The following is a 17,314-nucleotide window of genomic DNA, read 5'->3' as shown; positions in this document are numbered from 1 at the left end:
GTGGTCACTGAATGCATTTTGTCTGAAAGCAATGAAAAATGGTTCGCAGTTTGGTCTGCATTGACTTCTGTTTCGCTGACTGTGTGAAGAGTTTTGAAAATGTGGTTTCAGTATTGAACAATGCTTGTTAGCAACGGAAAAAAACTGTAACATGATTAGATGAATATTAGCTACATTATATCATACAGAGATGCTGTATTAGTTATCTTTAACTAGAGAGAGTGAAGAGTGTGTCATTGTTCTCTACAGGTTGGGTTATTGTGGTGTCACAGATGAAGGTTGTGCTGCTCTGGCTTCAGCTCTGAGATCAAACCCCTCACACCTGAGAAACCTGGATCTGTCTGGGAATAAACTAGGAGACTCGACAGTGAAGCTGTTTTCTGCTGTACTGGAGAATCCTCACTGTAAACTGGAGGCACTAAGGTAAGATCATACGTGACTCTCACATGAAACTGTCACTGTTAGTTTTGCAATTTCAATAATTCATAAAGTAACATTTAATGGAATAAAGGAATCAAACTATTATTACATTAATTACAACAAAATTGTGAGTCAACATGATTACCATTCATTGATTTAATATCATCTGTTTAAATAAAATGTAAGAAATAATATGGTTCTGTGTTCAAGTGTTCAATCTCTCTCTCTTGAGTTGAGGTGATTGAGTGATTGATCTGTAAATGATTGAACACATCAGCTGCTCCTCAGTAAGATGAAATGATCAACATTTAACACTCTTTACTTTAAACACAAACTCTCACAGTCAGGACTTTGATACCTGAAGAACAAGAGGTTTTGTTATTGGTTTCTTTTTAATAATGAAGTCTCTGTTGATCTGATCTGAGAGAGTGAAGAGTGTGTCATTGTTCTCTACAGGTTGAGTAAGTGTGGTGTCACAGATGAAGGTTGGGCTGCTCTGGCTTCAGCTCTGATATCAAACCCCTCACACCTGAGAAAACTGAATCTGTCTGGCAATAAACTAGGAGACTCGGGAGTGAAGCTATTTTCTGCTGTACTGGAGAATCCTCACTGTAAACTGGGGGAACTCTGGTAAGATCATTTCTCTGATAGTCACATGATCTGGTGCTCAGAGAGACATATTTTTAAATAGTTCATTGTGAGACCAAAACTAAACTAATAAAATAATAAAGAGTACACAAACAAATAAACTATCAATAAACATGATGATGAAAAAAGAGGTGCAGAAAGAAGCAAAATGAAGAATGTTAATTTGTGATAACTGAAGAGAAATCTTATTAAATTCACATTATATTGTCTGTCTCCGTCTATAACACTGTTAGTGTGAACATGATTAGATGAATATTAGCTACATTATATCATACAGAGATGCTTTATTAGTTATCTTTAACTAGAGAGAGTGAAGAGTGTGTCATTGTTCTCTACAGGTTGAGTGATTGTGGTGTCACAGATGAAGGTTGTGCTGCTCCGGCTTCAGCTCTGAGATCAAACCCCTCACACCTGAGACTACTGCATCTGTCTGAGAATAATCTAGGAGACTTGGGAGTGAAGATGTTTTCTGCTGTACTGGAGAATCCTCACTGTAAACTGGAGTATCTGTGGTAAGATCATCTCTATCGTAAAGACTCGAAGTGAATAAGGATTAATATGTAGATAGTGCATACAAAATATCCTCTGGCGTAAACCCCATCCGGCAGTTCAGTGACAGATTCATGCTTGAACCGTCAGATCCTGCCGGCAGTAGAAGGAAGGAGTGAGGAGTCTACCTGAAAAAAAGAAAATTTAGATCTAAATATATTATTATTGTCATGATCACCGTCTGTTCCTGTCATGTTCCTGTTCACTCCGGACTCCATTTCCCATAATCCTCCCTTGCTTATCACCTGCACTCACTCCACAATCACTCCACACTAATCACCCAGCTGCAGCTCATTACCAGGACTATAAAGGACTTTCACACACACCACCTCACCGCGAAGTCTTGTTTACTGTTGTAGCAATTCCGAGCATTTATACCCTGTCTGTCTGTTGTTACTGTTCCTGCCTGCTACCCGTTATCGACCCATTGCTGCCTGTCCTGACCCTTGCCTTGTCTGCCGTTCTGTGAATGATATTTGCCTGCCTCGATCTACTGCCTGTACCCTCACTACGATTCTGCCTGTCCCTTGCTGTTCCTGATTGACTCTGCCTGTACGACCATTCTCACTGTAAATAAAACGCTGCACTTGGATCCCCTGCCTGAGTCTCCCATTCGTAACAGAAGACTTCGCCAACCCAGATCCAGCAGCTTCTATGAGCGTGTCCAGTCCCAGCATGGATCCCGTAAGGCACCTTGTAAGCCTTCGTCAAGGTAACTGCACCCTGGAGGCACATATTCAGAGATTCCTAGATTTTGCTCATCTTTCTGATTTACCGGACTGTGCCCTCATTGACTTTTTTGCCTATGGACTAAATGAACCACTAAAGGACTATTTACTCACTAATGGTCCCCGAGGGTCGTTCGTGGAATTTCTGGACTTTGCCCTGCTCACAGTTGGTTCACTCTTTACTGTGGGTGTCGCAGAGAAATGCGACACCATGGTGAATCATGTAATGGCTGCCGCTAAAGTGAACACTCATAAAATGGCGGTCACAACAACAACACAAAGTCAAGCCACATTTGATCTCCCAGAGTCACGTCACGTCTCCACTGATCGCCCAGAGCAACGTCACATCTCCGCTGATCGCCCAGAGCAACGTCACGTCTCCGCTGATCGCCCAGAGCAACGTCACGTCTCCGCTGAACGCCCAGAGCCACGTCACGTCTCCACTGATCGCCCAGAGCAACGTCACGTCTCCGCTGATCGCCCAGAGCAACGTCACATCTCCGCTGATCGCCCAGAGCTACGTCACGTCTCCGCTGATCGCCCAGAGCAATGTCACGTCTTCGCTGATTGCCCAGAGTCACATCACGTCTCTAGATCAGTCAGGGAGTGGAGAGGGTTGCGCTCCAGCGTGGCTGACCCACCGTTGACTTCGGCACGAGCAGCTGGCATTCCGAAACCAACGCCGGCCGCTTCGCACTCAAGCCCGCCGGCCGCTTCGCACTCAAGCCCGCCGGTTGCAATGCACTCAAATTCACTGGTTACAACGCACTCAAGTTCGCCAGTTGCAACGCACTCAAGTACCCTGGACACGATGGATGAGATGGCTGCTTTGCCAGTGCCCACGGGCAAGATGGCCGCCCCCTCGGAGCTTAAGGATATAGGGGGCATTCCAGCCATTGAGTCCGCTCCAGAACCCGCTCCAACTGGAGAACCCTCGCCTCAGCCTCGGAAGAGGAGAAGGAGGAGGAAGAAGGCTTTTCTGATTCTTCAAGGCTCAGAAGCCTTCCAAGAGCCCGCTGTGGGTCCGGAGACCACTCCAGAGGTCTCTCCTGCTCCGCCCAAGCGTCATGCTCTGCCGGCGCCACCTGTGCTCCTTGCCCTGCCAGCGCCACCTGTGCTCCTTGCCCTGCCGGCGCCACCTGTGCTCCTTGCCATGCCGGCGCCACCTGTGCTCCTTGCCCTGCCGGCGCCACCTGTGCTCCTTGCCCTGCTGGCGCCACCCGAGCTCCTTGCCCATGAACCCGCCACGGCTCCCGTTGAATTCCCCAATAACTTTTTTGGGGGGGGGCAGTATACTTGAGGGTGGGGAGCTTGTGGGTGGGTACCCTGCCCGGCCACTGCCGTCATCTGCCTTTGAACTGTCACGGTCGCCCATGGACTATAATCCACTAGGGGCATTAATGGACTTTGACCCACCGTGGTCATCTTTGGACTCTGTCCCGCAGTGGCCGCCCAAACCACGTGACCTGCCGTGGCTGCCCGAGCCACCTGACCTGCCGTGGCTGCCCGAGCCACCTGACCTGCCATGGCTGCCCGAGCCACCTGACCTGCCGTGGCTGCCCGTGGCACCTGACTTGCCGTGGCTATCCGTGGCACCTGACCCGCCATGGCTGCCCGTGGCACCTGACCCACCATGGTGGCTGAGTTCCTGGAACCTGCATTGGGGACCCTGTTCAAGTCTGCATACCAGTCCCCAATGCACCCACCCCCCCTCCCTAGCTGTTCCGTTTACGTCGCGAGGACGCGCCTTCCGGGAGGGGGGCATTATGTCATGATCACCGTCTGTTCCTGTCACGTTCCTGTTCACTCCGGACTCCATTTCCCATAATCCTCCCTTGCTTATCACCTGCACTCACTCCACAATCACTCCACACTAATCACCCAGCTGCAGCTCATTACCAGGACTATAAAGGACTTTCACACACACCACCTCACCGCGAAGTCTTGTTTACTGTTGTAGCAGTTCCGAGCATTTATACCCTGTCTGTCTGTTGTTACTGTTCCTGCCTGCTACCCGTTATCGACCCATTGCTGCCTGTCCTGACCCTTGCCTTGTCTGCCGTTCTGTGAATGATATCTGCCTGCCTCGATCTACTGCCTGTACCCTCACTACGATTCTGCCTGTCCCTTGCTGTTCCTGTTTGTTCCTGATTGACTCTGCCTGTACGACCATTCTCACTGTAAATAAAACGCTGCACTTGGATCCCCTGCCTGAGTCTCCCATTCGTAACAATTATCCTGTAAAAGAAAGTTAACAGTTTGGTTTATTTAACATTATTTAACAGTTAAATAAACCAAACAAACTACAAACCAGACAACAGACACAGGTTACAGTGAAGAGGGTTTTTTAAATCACAAATGTTTGGTGTAAATCAACTTATCTTGTAATGCTTGTGCAAACAGACCAACCTTTCAAAAGTGTGATCATTGCCTCAAAATGTGTATCTGCAGCTGAAAAGAGGGAAGTTTTGTGTGGTTCACCTGTATAATTTTTACATGAATAATGTGACCAGAATAAATCACGATAACAAAATATTTCGATATCTATAGAAATCTTGAAAAAAAAAAATAATGCTATCAGTCAAATTGATCTTTAATTAATTAATTTATTTATTGAAGAATCACACCATCGCATACAAAAGGGAACAATTATAATTAATGGTGACAAGTTTGAAATAACGTCCTTCTGTCAGTACTGAAAATCTGTACTTAAATACAAGTTCTGATACATTGCTGAATACTCAATTACAAGTAAAATTACTGGTGTGAAAAAGTACTGAAGTAAAAGTACAAAGTCTCTTCTCAAAAACTACTCAGAGTACTAGTTACTGGTTACTTTTTAGCTGGCGATATTTAATGAATTACTGTACTAATATATATTCAATCAAATTATAGATCTGTGTAGAAAATAGTAAAGTTTCACCTTATTGAATTAGTGGTCATAATACTGGAGTTTCTAACTTCAATACGATACCATGAAAAATATCAGTATTCAGTATAATTTTCAATACCATGGGGAAAACCGCAACATACTGTATACTGCCATATAGATATTTTTATATCTCAATTTTTGTCCATTCATTTTGTCAAGGCCATCATTATTTTCAAGCTTCAAAAAGCACAAGACTCGTTGTAACAGTAATCCATTTGAATGGAGCGGTTTAATTCAAGTCTTCTGAAGAGACACGTCCACTTTATATGATGAACAGATTTTAATTTAGGCTTTTGTTTACATATTTAAACATTGATTAATTATCATATAATCTCACTTAAACATTTGTTCACTCTGTGTATTTGTCTTTACTATAGAGTAACTTTGTTGCAATAGCTTACATGCAGCACAATAAAGATTGATTTCAAACTTGATTTCAAACTGAACTGAATTTACAAAAAAGACAAGTAAACATTAAATAAAAACAAATAAAACAAAATACCTTAATTCATTTGAGGTATTTGAAATTACAAATTACCTTATTTTTATATGCAGTGTGTTTTAAGAGAATATAATATGTTGTTTATTTAAATAAACCGAACATCAGAGGGGTTTGACCTGTAATGTCTGTACAATGTAGTGATGCAATTATACAGACTAAGTTATTTATATGTACAAATCATACAAATGCCTCATTCTGAAACATTTCTAACATTGTAAAGACATTTAAGAGCCACTTTTGATTTTTCGAAGACTTTCTGGTGCATTTCACTTACAGCCAATAAGTTTTCCTGCATCATTTTCATTGGTCAGGAGGTCTATTCTGATTGGTTGATAACTTTTGACAATGTTTAATCCAGAAGGAAAGAGAATTAAAGGGATAGTTCACCCCAAAATGAAGATCTGCTGTTGATCTACTCACCCTCAGACCATCAGAGATGAAGGTGACTGTTTTTCTTCAGTAGAAAACAGTAAAGAAGATCTTTAGCTGAATCCGTGGTCCTTGCTGATCAGATACTGGCACTGGATTATTTATTTATGTGTCATTATCTTATGTGTACTATTCATCATTTTAAATATCATGATTATCGTCAATACCAGTATATTGTGACACCTCTAGCCTGAACAAATAAGAATTTAATCGAAACACTGATTAAAGTCAACTAGTAAACTAAAACATAATAATTCCCGGAAATACCAAGAAATAAATCACTGCAATATGAAGGAAAAACAATTATTAATAAAACAAGATTGACACTGAATAAACTCTCATCAAAATAACATGAGCACCTCAGAATGCTGGAGAAACATAATCAATTATAATAATATTAATAATAACTAAAACACACAATTGGCAAAACTGTTAATTTCATGCTCAAAATCACACATTGTAAACTAAACCCCAAAACTAATTTTCAAAATACAATAATAAACTAACAATACACTATGTCTAACAAAACACTGCAAACATGTTTTAAAATAAAATAATTATTCAAAACACTAACACATGTTCTCTTCCAACAGGAACATTTAGTCAATCATAACACAATGACAAAAAAAAAAAAACACTATCATCAGCTAAAATTACAGAAACTGCATTATTTTATGTGTCAGGTCTGCCCTTATACAATAGACAGTATATTGTATTGATCATAGATTGTGTTTTGCATTGTAGTTTCTTTTGAAGCCTCTCTACATTTTTGTTTTGTTGGGTTTAGTAAATGCATGCATTTTGTTTCTTTTGCTGCAGAAATTCAATATAAAAAATGAATGACCATCTCAGAGTAGCTTTATAAAATGTACAGTTTATGTAAAAAAAAAAAAATACAGACACAGAATTGCTGCAGTGAAGACTTTATTTGCAAAAGGACATTACTGCAAGATATACAAACAGATATACAAACAGAAAAAGAACCGGAATTATAATTAAAAAAAACAAAGTAATTTTCTAATCTGCCCGGTCTTCTGCATTTGGCCACATGTTCTCATCCACATCACACCTGATATCTTCTCTGGCAAGGCACCGTGGGAAGAATCTTTTGGCATGCCTTATCCACCCCTGGCAGTGTTCAACTGTGATGTCTTGGCATGCAGCATCCATTGCATCCAGGAGGGACATTTGGTCATGTGGACGATGGTCAAAAACCTTCCATCTCCAGGCTGAGAAAAACTCCTCAATGGGGTTGAGGAAAGGGGAGTAAGGGGCAAGGAAATGGGACATCATCCTTGGATGGGCGTCAAACCAGGCTGTGACTGCACGGGAATGGTGGAATGCCACATTGTCCCATGTGATAACATATATTGGCAAGTGGTCTCCCACCTGTCCCCTTTCTAACTCTGGCACCAGTCACTTCACGTCTGTGGGCGTTACGCACAGCTCAGTGTGGCCCAGGCACGGCGCCAGGATTCCAGTTTTGGATGGGCCAGACCAACTGTGGGTGGCCCTTAAATTAAAAATGTTAAATAATAAAAAAAAAACGTTATCCAATCACTGCTTAACCTAATAAAAAAATATTGACTAATATAGCCTACTGTTATATTATCTGTGCATAATATAGATTTTAATAGCTTGATGCTCTTTAAATATTTTGTTACATTGTTAAAAGTTTCGGTGCATAGGACAGACCTATCCGCGATCGCTCTCCATGGTTCTGACCAAAGAAGAGCGCTTTGGAATCTCCATTACGCATGAAACGCATCATACCTGGGCTGCATTTCCCGATAACATTGTCTCTTAGCGCGCTACGAGGACTCTTAAGGTATAACTTAACTAAAGGTATACTACCATTAAAGGTATATCATTGCTAGGCGTCTTCAGGGCTATCATCCACTCGCGAGGCATAGGCGCTGAAAGGCAGAGGCGCTGGCGCCCTCCTAGCAACGGCGCTGTTTTTGGTAAAACATGATTTTGACGACTTCATTAAGTTTTGTTTTATATAAAACTCTTTTTAAAAGATATTCGTTTTGTATAAATTGTATCTTAATTTTGATCAATGTTTTATCAATCAATTGCCCGTATTTAATAAATAAGAAGCAAATATATAGCAGACAATGTAATAACCTTAGTGTAATTGACAGAATTACTAAAAAATATTTTGCTACCTAAAAGTTAAAGATTTTTTTTGTGTCACGCATGCATGCATGTCTATTTCCCTCATATTAAATATAAAACGCATGTGGACTGATATTTTTCCAATGTCTGGACTCCTTTATTAATGGAGCATATAAACAGACGTTTCAATATATTGGTATTAAATGCATTTTCTGAGAATTTATATTTCAAGTTTTTACTGCAAATGTCGAAATGCGCGCTCTTTGGTCCATCAGTGCTTGAGTCACTGATCACATTAGAATAAAATATCTCATAATAAAATACAAAATTGACTGATTTATGAATGTATATGCATAGTTCTCATCAGTCGGAAATACAGATAAACGCTTTCATTTGTTATATTTTTGATCCTGAAAGAAAACAGAACAACAAAAGAGCGAATCATAGGCCTACATGGAGTCTGTACGTGTTAAGCCTCGTTTACACTGCACGCGTGTGCGGCGCGTTACGGCTGCGACGTGGCTACCGGAGCTGATTCGCGGCCACTCTAGTCAATGCTCGTGTTTACACCAGCCGCGCCGCGGTGCGTTTGAGAAGCGTCCCAGAAGCTCGCCGCGCCACTTCGCTAAAGATAGGCACCTCGCCTATTTTTGACGGACACCGCGTCAAAGACGCGCAGCTCAAATACAAAATAAAGTCAAAATAATCACCCTGAGTAAACTCCTGGTCATATTTCGCATCACTACGATGCCAGAAACTGACAACAAGAGATTCGAAGTTGAAAAACTTGAAATTTCTTTGTTTTTGTTGTCCATAACTGGAATTTTAAGTGTATTAACTTCATCTGTATGGCTAACAAAATAAAGTATGGCATAGCATAAACACAATAAAACCGGACAAAATATAACAATTTAGCCATAAAAACACGAAAAAAATCAATGAAAAAAACTCAGACAGCAAATCTCGTGGTATCGGGAATCCAGCCGCTTCGCTTCTGAAATGCTTCTGGTGTGAGTGACACCGCTCAGAAGACGGAACAAAACCTTGCCGGAGCGTAATGCAACGCACACGCTTGCAGTGTAAAAGGCTTTATGCTTCTTACGCGGACTTTTGGGACCGTTTTGACTGGTGTCAGGCAAATGAATATGCACAAATGGTAATTAAATAGAACCCCTGAAATTGAACGAGGGCGAACTGTTTTATTTTCAAACATTTTGGAACATGAAAATTCAACCGGTAAATCAGCCATGAACGAAAAAAACGTGACCCCTAGAAGGGTGGGGAAAAGGGGTGGGGGGGTGGAGGGGGTCGGGCTGGGAGGGGGGCGGCCGCCCCCCCCCCCCCCCCCCGCCCCCCTGTTCCAACGCATGGATGTCTGCAGTCTTTCTAATCGCTTGAGAGGAGGAATATATACACAGACGAGAGCCGACTCGCCTATAGTTACTTTGACAGTTTTCTGCATCCCTCCGCCAACCCGCTCTTGGCTGGGGATATGGGGAGAACTTTGGGTTTGAGATAAATTCCAAGCTCGGAGCCCTCGATCCCCTTGGACAGCACACCAAATACGCTAATTATATATATATTTTTTTACTCTATTCAATCATTTGTAAGTGTGAACTCATGAAAATCATTGCCACAGGTCAGAAAATATTTATTTATTAATTTTTTTTTTTTTTTTTTTTGGCATCTCATCATAGATTAAAATCTATAAATCAAAATGTATTGCATTTATGAAGAGAAGGTTTAGCACCCAAGGCTCTATCGCTATTGTCTCATGGTGTACAGTGTCTTTGGGTGGATTAGGATTGTTTGTGACTTGGTCTTAGTAATTTAGGAGTCCTCTTGACTACTCCTAATGTTTCACAGATTTAGGAGCTAGTTTTAGCGCTAAAATGCTTTGTGAAATACTCTTAGAGCAAAAATGTAGGACTCCTGAAATTAGGACTGACACGCCCATTATTTTTAAGAGTTTCTTCTAAATCGGCAAGTTAGGAGCTACTTTTAGCCTTAAGATGTTTTGTGAATACAGCCCTTGAATATAATTAGCATAACAGTCATAATGAAAACCATGACAATATTATATTTATTTGATGATTATATTTATTTGACCTCTTAAATTGATGTTAATGTATATGTAATCTTAGAGGTGAATGCATTTACACTGCAATTACAACAGCATTAAAAATGTTGAGATTATTTTTTTAAATATATATAAAAAAATGAGATTAATTAATTATACTTTTAATTGACTCTTCGCCTGGAGTTTGATTGACAAGCAATCTAACCAATCAGAACGCAGAATCCACCATTTTGTCCGACAAAGCAGTCAGGAGTTAGAAGATTAACCTCGGTGGACTCTAGGGTGACCATATTTTGATTACCAAAAACCAGGACACTCAGCCCAGCAATGAGATACTCAAATGATACTTGAAGTTTACTCAAAGATGCCCTATAATTTCAATACATTTAAAGTATGCCTCCTCTTTATGGATAGAAAATTGTTATATTACAAAATACTATCTATAACCAAAGACACAAATTCAGATAGGCTTCTCAGAGGTTACTCAACATGTTTTATGGCAAGTTCCAAAAATAACGAATGAAATAATGATAGAAATAATGTCTCTTCTGTGGTAGAAAAATAAATAAATAAATAATAAATAACTAAAAAATACCTGTGCTGTATTAGCAATCCAAATTTAACAAAAATAGCTCTCACAAACTTGCAAAAACTAACAAAAAATATCTATATCTTTAGTTTTCTTCTTCATCCTCGTTTTCCTCTTCATTCTGTTTTTCTTCCTCATCCTCCTTATTTGCCCATCTATATTTTGCTGTAGAGCTGATCTTTCCCAGCAGTTTTTGTTGCTTAACAAATAAGCATGAAAGTTATAAAGCAATGTATATTATCAGCTGTTACATCACAAGGTACAAATAGGACGAGCATAACAAGCTGAACTCATTGTAGACGATAGCTGAAGGTTGCTCTGCTGTTAAACAAAGTATCTGTTATTCAGTTACAATCGACTGCACAAATCGTGCATACTAATGAAACCATGTTACCTAGAAGTAAACAACTATAATTTAGGCATAAGTCAGCCACGACGCTGAGAATATAGTTACCTTTATGGAATAATCCACTAATGTCTTGAGATACAATGTGAACTAATATTCTCAGTTGCACGTGCAATAGCTCATGTCTGTAAAACTCATTTATATTAATGTATGCTCCGCCTTTGGAAACCGAAAATCTTGTAACGCTGGTCAATTTAATGGCCCAATGAAAAACAATGAAAACCAGGACATTTTCATCAATTTATAAAAAAACAACCAGGACGGCCAGGACAGGATTTGAAAACAGGACATGTCCTGGGAAAACAGGATGTTTGGTCACCCTAGTGGACTTAAAATTGAAAAATGTTCATTCATTTCATGTTCATTCATGTTTATTTGATGCTATAAATGAACTAGTAGATGATCGGTTTACGAGCCTCTTGAACTGAGGAGCTACAGGAGCTACGATCTGTCACGACATATTAAAGAGCCACAAAACGTTTTTTATTGTTTGAATTTCTTAAAAAAACTACACATTTTGAAAGCTGGGACTTTGTTTAATATTATAAGTAACCTGTCGTCTTGTCTGTCAACGTGTTGTCAGTGTCCTCTTTGCTCTGCGATGTAGTTTTCACTCTGTGTGGCGTGACAGCGCCATGGAAAATTAAAACAGCCAGTAGGTGGCAGTAAATCATTGTCTTAATGAATGAGACATAGAAGCATTCATTAAACTGATTCATTCAAAATGGCCGATTTCATTCTGGAATGAAGCAAGTGACTGAATCACTGAACCAATTTGTTCAAAACTCTGGATTCATTCAGTAATGAAACACCACTGTGTGCTGGTGCTGCTGAGACACATGCCTCTTTTGCTGTGGCTTGTTTGGAACTATTGCTGTCCGTGAAATAGAGCAAAAACATAAAATTATGACAATATTATGTCTAAAATGTCACTTATCATAATATTAACTTTTAGTTCAGTGAACTATTGTATAAAATTAATATCACATTAGCAGCCGTGCTAATATTCTGGAAACATTGCTTAAATATCATATGTTAAATATAAAAAGCTCATACTAGGGCCGTTTTGGGGCCACTATATCTTGAATTTTGGGTGCATTTTATTAATTCTGGTGTCATTTCTAATAATGTCTGACCCTGCTTTATACAGGAACATCAATAAATCACCGGTATATCATTAACAGTTTTGTGTATTGTTTTCCGCCACTAGAAAGAGTGAAATATTTGGCATTAAAGCACTATGATTTAAAATAAAACATGCCAAATGTCAGTGAATTTACATTAGGTTAATTATAAAACATGCCATCATTAATTATCATTTTAATATATTGACAACCTTAAGCTACAGTTGAAAAAATCATTTTGTATAAAGACATGCTGTTTTGACCATTTTTTCTCTCTAGATTTAGTCAAATTAACTAACGAACAGGTTAGTTTACATGGCTTTCCTTTTTGAAGTTGGAGGTTGTGATAGTCGTGTTCAATTGATATCCCTTGACAGTTTTTATGCTGCAAATCTCCTTTTATAAATATTGTCTATTTCGAAGTGTTTATATCCAAAAGAAACAATGTTGGGAGATTTTCTTCTTCTCTCTGTATTTAGCGCTCTCACCCGCTGTATCTTTTTCTGTGCTTGTGCAGCGTCACGTGATTGAGCAAACTCTGATCTTCTGTAGCTGATTTTGTTCAACTGATGATGCGATGAGATCACACTTTAGTTTAGGATCCAATTCCCACTATTAACTAACTATTAACTACAACTTCAACCTCAATAAACTTTTAATTTCTGCTTGTTAATAGTTAGTAAGGAATTGGATAAGTTAATATATTACGATTAAGCAATGTAGAATATGGTCATGCCGAATAAGGCATTAATATGTGGCTTTATAATACTAATAAACAGCCAATATCCTAATAATATGAATTCTAATAAGCAACTTTAATAGTGAGAATTGGACCATAAGCTGAAGTGTTATCTGTGATGACTTTGATTAAAATTTAGTTACTTCAGTTGCAAGTCTAAAGTCCTTAAAGTGTTAGTTCACCCAAAAATGAAAATGATGTCATTAATTACTCACCCTCATGTCATTTTACACCCGTAAGACCTCCATTCATCTTCAGAACACAAATTAAGATATTTTTGATGAAATCCGATGGCTTCATTGACAGCAAGTTAATTTACACTTTAAATGCCCAGAAAGGTATAAAGACAAATTTAAAACAGTCCATGTGACTACAGTGGTTCGACCTTAATGTTATGAAGCGACGAGAATACTTTGTGCAGCAAAAACACAATTTCCTCTCTTCCTTCTTCTCACGAGAGCACTACGACACATGCATGTGGTGATGTGAGATACATGTGTCGTCTCATCATCTGAATTATCCAAACTTTCAAGCCGTGGCATGACAATATCTCAATCGATGCAGCACACGCTCTCCTGTTCAGTAGGCGTCGCTCAAGTCACTTTAAGCAGTAAAATTACACTCATAAGATGCAGTATTATACTGTGCAGATCTTCAGAAAAACAATGTCAAGATATGAAACTTGGGAAATTAAAATATGAAACTATGGGATATATATTACTAGGGCTGTCGCGATAACCGCAATTTCGTAATACCGCGCTTTTGACGAGCCAACCGCCGAACACTGCAAAAACCGCAGCAACCGCGATATTTGCATGTTTTCTATTTTTTGAAAGGCTATATCCTTCTCGTTTTACACTTCATACACGTGTACTAAATATTAAATAAGGTAATAATGATAGCATAATGTGTACCATGGTGATTTGTACAGTCAGAGGCTCCGTAGATTTGCACTAAACAAGCCTAAACAGACAGTGAATGTGAGAGAGATCGACTGAGCGCGTGCGATTACCTGCGTCTGTCCTTCAGGCCGAGACACAAGTTATATTCGTGAAAAAAAGTTGTCGTGTCCAAGGATAGCGAAATCTCTCCCTTAGCATTGACGCATTACTGGTCAGCTGAGCCTTATAAAGTGGCGCTCAACGTTAAAATGATTTCAACAGCTTGTTTCATTTCATCTCTCTTTGAATGAATCTGCGTTTTTGAACGTGCAGTTGAATGAACGGTTTAAAGACTCAAAGACAGTCCCTTGCCTCCACCTTGTGTCACAACAATGTAACTGCACTGACTGACAGCCCGTCTAGAACGCGCAGAGATGAGTAACGTTAGTTCTGCTTATACTCGTGAAATATCAGCAGAAAGTCTTGTTTAGTCAGATTCGAGGATCGAAACTAACTATTATACATACAACAATAGCTCTACCATCTTATTGTCAGGTTTATGTTCTGTTTTGTAGACCCTTATTTTGACATTCTCTTTATTTCAATGCTCTATTTAGTTTCGTTATTGAATATGACCTCTCTCTTTCTCTCTCTCTCTCTCTCTCTATATAAATATATAATGGCGGTAATACCGCATATCGCGCTATAGAGCCACTCAAAAATACCGCAAGGGAAATTCCTTAACCGCGACAGCCCTATATATTACTCTATAACTAAAGTGGATATAATTATGTTCATTGTGTGTTATAAATAATCATACTCTTATTTATAACCACAGAGAGTTAAGTATTATTACTGTTGTTATGAATATTCATTAGATGATGCAACATTATACGTTTTTTTATAAGGCATTATGTGTGCATTATGATGCATTAAGATTACCTTATGATGCATTATGAATGCAGGCTTCATCTGGTGTTATAATGCATCATACTCTTAGGCTTCATAGAAAGTGTTACCGAAAAATGTATTTGGGTGATTCTCACATCAGTGTGTTAATACGAGAGCTATAGATGTCATATCAATTATTTTTATTCACTATTATAAATCTGTAGTAGAATTTGATGTCAGAGTTTCAGTTTCGGAATATTGTGTTCAGCGGCAAAAAGAAGAAGAAGATGATGATTTCAGAGGAAACTGACTTTATTCATTTATAAAAAATATATATAAATATAAAGTCTCTGCTGTAATGCTGCATGTCTCTCTCACCTTATCATCACACTGTTAGTTTGAATGTGATCATGAGAAATTCCTTGTTGATCCGATCTGAGAGAGTGAAGAGTGTGTCATTGTTCTCTACAGCTTGAGAGATTGTGGTGTCACAGATGAAGGTTGTGCTGCTCTGGCTTCAGCTCTGAGATCAAACCCCTCACACCTGAGAAAACTGGAACTGTCTAGGAATAATCTAGGAGACTCGGGAGTGAAGCTGTTTTCTGCTGTACTGGAGAATCCTCACTGTAAACTGCAGGAACTGAGGTAAGATCATCTCTATCATAAAGACTCGAAGTGAATAAGGATTAATATGTAGATAGTTCATACAAAAGATCATTTGGCGTAAACCCCATCCGGCGGGTCAGTGACAGATTCCTGCTTGAACCGTCAGATCCTGCCAACAGTAGATGGAAGGAGTGAGGAGTCTTCCTGAAAAAAAAAAAAAAAAAATTAGATCTAAATATATTATTATCCTGCAAAAGAAAGTAAAACTAACAGTTAAATAAACCGAACAAACTACAAACCAGACAACAGACACAGGTTACAGTGAAGAGGGTTTTTTAAATCACAAATGTTTGGTGTAAATCAACTTATCTTGTAATGCTTGAGCAAACAGACCAACCTTTCAAAAGTGTGATCATTGCCTCAAAATGTGTATCTGCAGCTGAAAAGAGGGAAGTTTTGTGTGGTTCACCTGAACCAGGACTGTCACCATATCAGATCTTTCATTACATGATTATCATGAGCAAAATAATTCACAACAACAATATATCTATAGAAATCTTTAATAATAATAATAATAATAATGCTATCGGACAAATTGATTCCCCAGTCGGGCCAGTGGTTCAAAATTTTCACTTTCCCCACAACAAAAAATTAATAAAGTAAAAGAAAAGAAAATGGGCCTATAAAATAAGCCTAGTTATTGCTTTTGTTGTTTTTGATACTTGTAACCTTAATAAATAGGGTTATGACACCAAAAACTACTAGATTAACTCAATTAAATTTTAAATATTGTTGGAAAGGTGGGACTTAGCTCACCTGTCAATCATCATCTATAACAGAGCCAAATGAAGCAGGAAACAAACTTGCCTGAGACTGAGAGAAATAACCTCAATTTGTGTGCTATTGTGTGCGTCTATGACTGATTGTGAGTACCCGTTCTAATCATTAGATAATCTTTGTTAATCATAGTATTTGATTACGGGTCAATTTTGCATTTCTCCGTTATTATTGAATTAACCTGAATGAACAGTGTTAAAGCAAACTAGCGCGTTTGGCCCCAATAGTATCCAGCTGCAGACCCGCAGCACCATAGTTTCAGAACCGCAGTTTCAGAACGGAAGTGAGGGGCGGGGCTTAAATAGTCATATTTGCGCTACATGTCATTTTCTTTTGTTAAATATAAGTTGTTTTTACATGGATTTTGATCGGATTGATGTCTATAGTATTTAACAACAATATTTTTAAATAAAGTCATTTTTCTGTTCATATAGGCCTAATACGCATAAGATATCATGATGTACAAAGAGCAAAATTTAAAAACGGCCTATGCTTAATGTCAATGAATGGATACAAACACAGTCGTGTATACTGCGAGTATATAGGCTACAACTATATGCCGTTTTTATTTTAAATGATTTTCTCCACGTTCCAAATAATACTTCACGTCAGAGTTTGAGAAGATTTATTTATTTATTTAAGTTTTTTTTTGTATTAATTCAAACATATATTAATAAATGTGTAACATTTGACTGTATAGGCTATTTGATCGTATTATTTCCTTCATGTTCAAATTGTTACAAATAATACTTAGATTATGTAACGTAGGCTATTTAATGTCAAATGTCATAACATTAAAAAAAAAAAGCCTTGAACAAGTAAAACGTGTGTT

The 17,314-nt window shown here is 38.8% G+C and overlaps 1 protein-coding gene across 1 annotated transcript in view; it reads left to right on the top strand.

Moving 5' to 3' along the window:
- LOC125255173 (ribonuclease inhibitor-like) overlaps nucleotides 1-17,314 on the top strand; it is a 46,036-nt gene that overhangs the window by 16,067 nt on the left and 12,655 nt on the right. The window contains exons 3-6 of the mRNA XM_048170206.1: nucleotides 250-423; nucleotides 2,240-2,329; nucleotides 3,120-3,419; nucleotides 15,511-15,684. Of these exons, the coding sequence (XP_048026163.1) occupies nucleotides 250-423; nucleotides 2,240-2,329; nucleotides 3,120-3,419; nucleotides 15,511-15,684 (738 nt within the window). The remainder of the gene's footprint in view (nucleotides 1-249; nucleotides 424-2,239; nucleotides 2,330-3,119; nucleotides 3,420-15,510; nucleotides 15,685-17,314) is intronic.

Source organism: Megalobrama amblycephala, linkage group LG20 (assembly GCF_018812025.1).
Source record: "Megalobrama amblycephala isolate DHTTF-2021 linkage group LG20, ASM1881202v1, whole genome shotgun sequence".
In the NCBI taxonomy this organism is placed as follows: domain Eukaryota; kingdom Metazoa; phylum Chordata; class Actinopteri; order Cypriniformes; family Xenocyprididae; genus Megalobrama; species Megalobrama amblycephala.
This window is presented reverse-complemented; position numbering and strand designations above follow the sequence as displayed.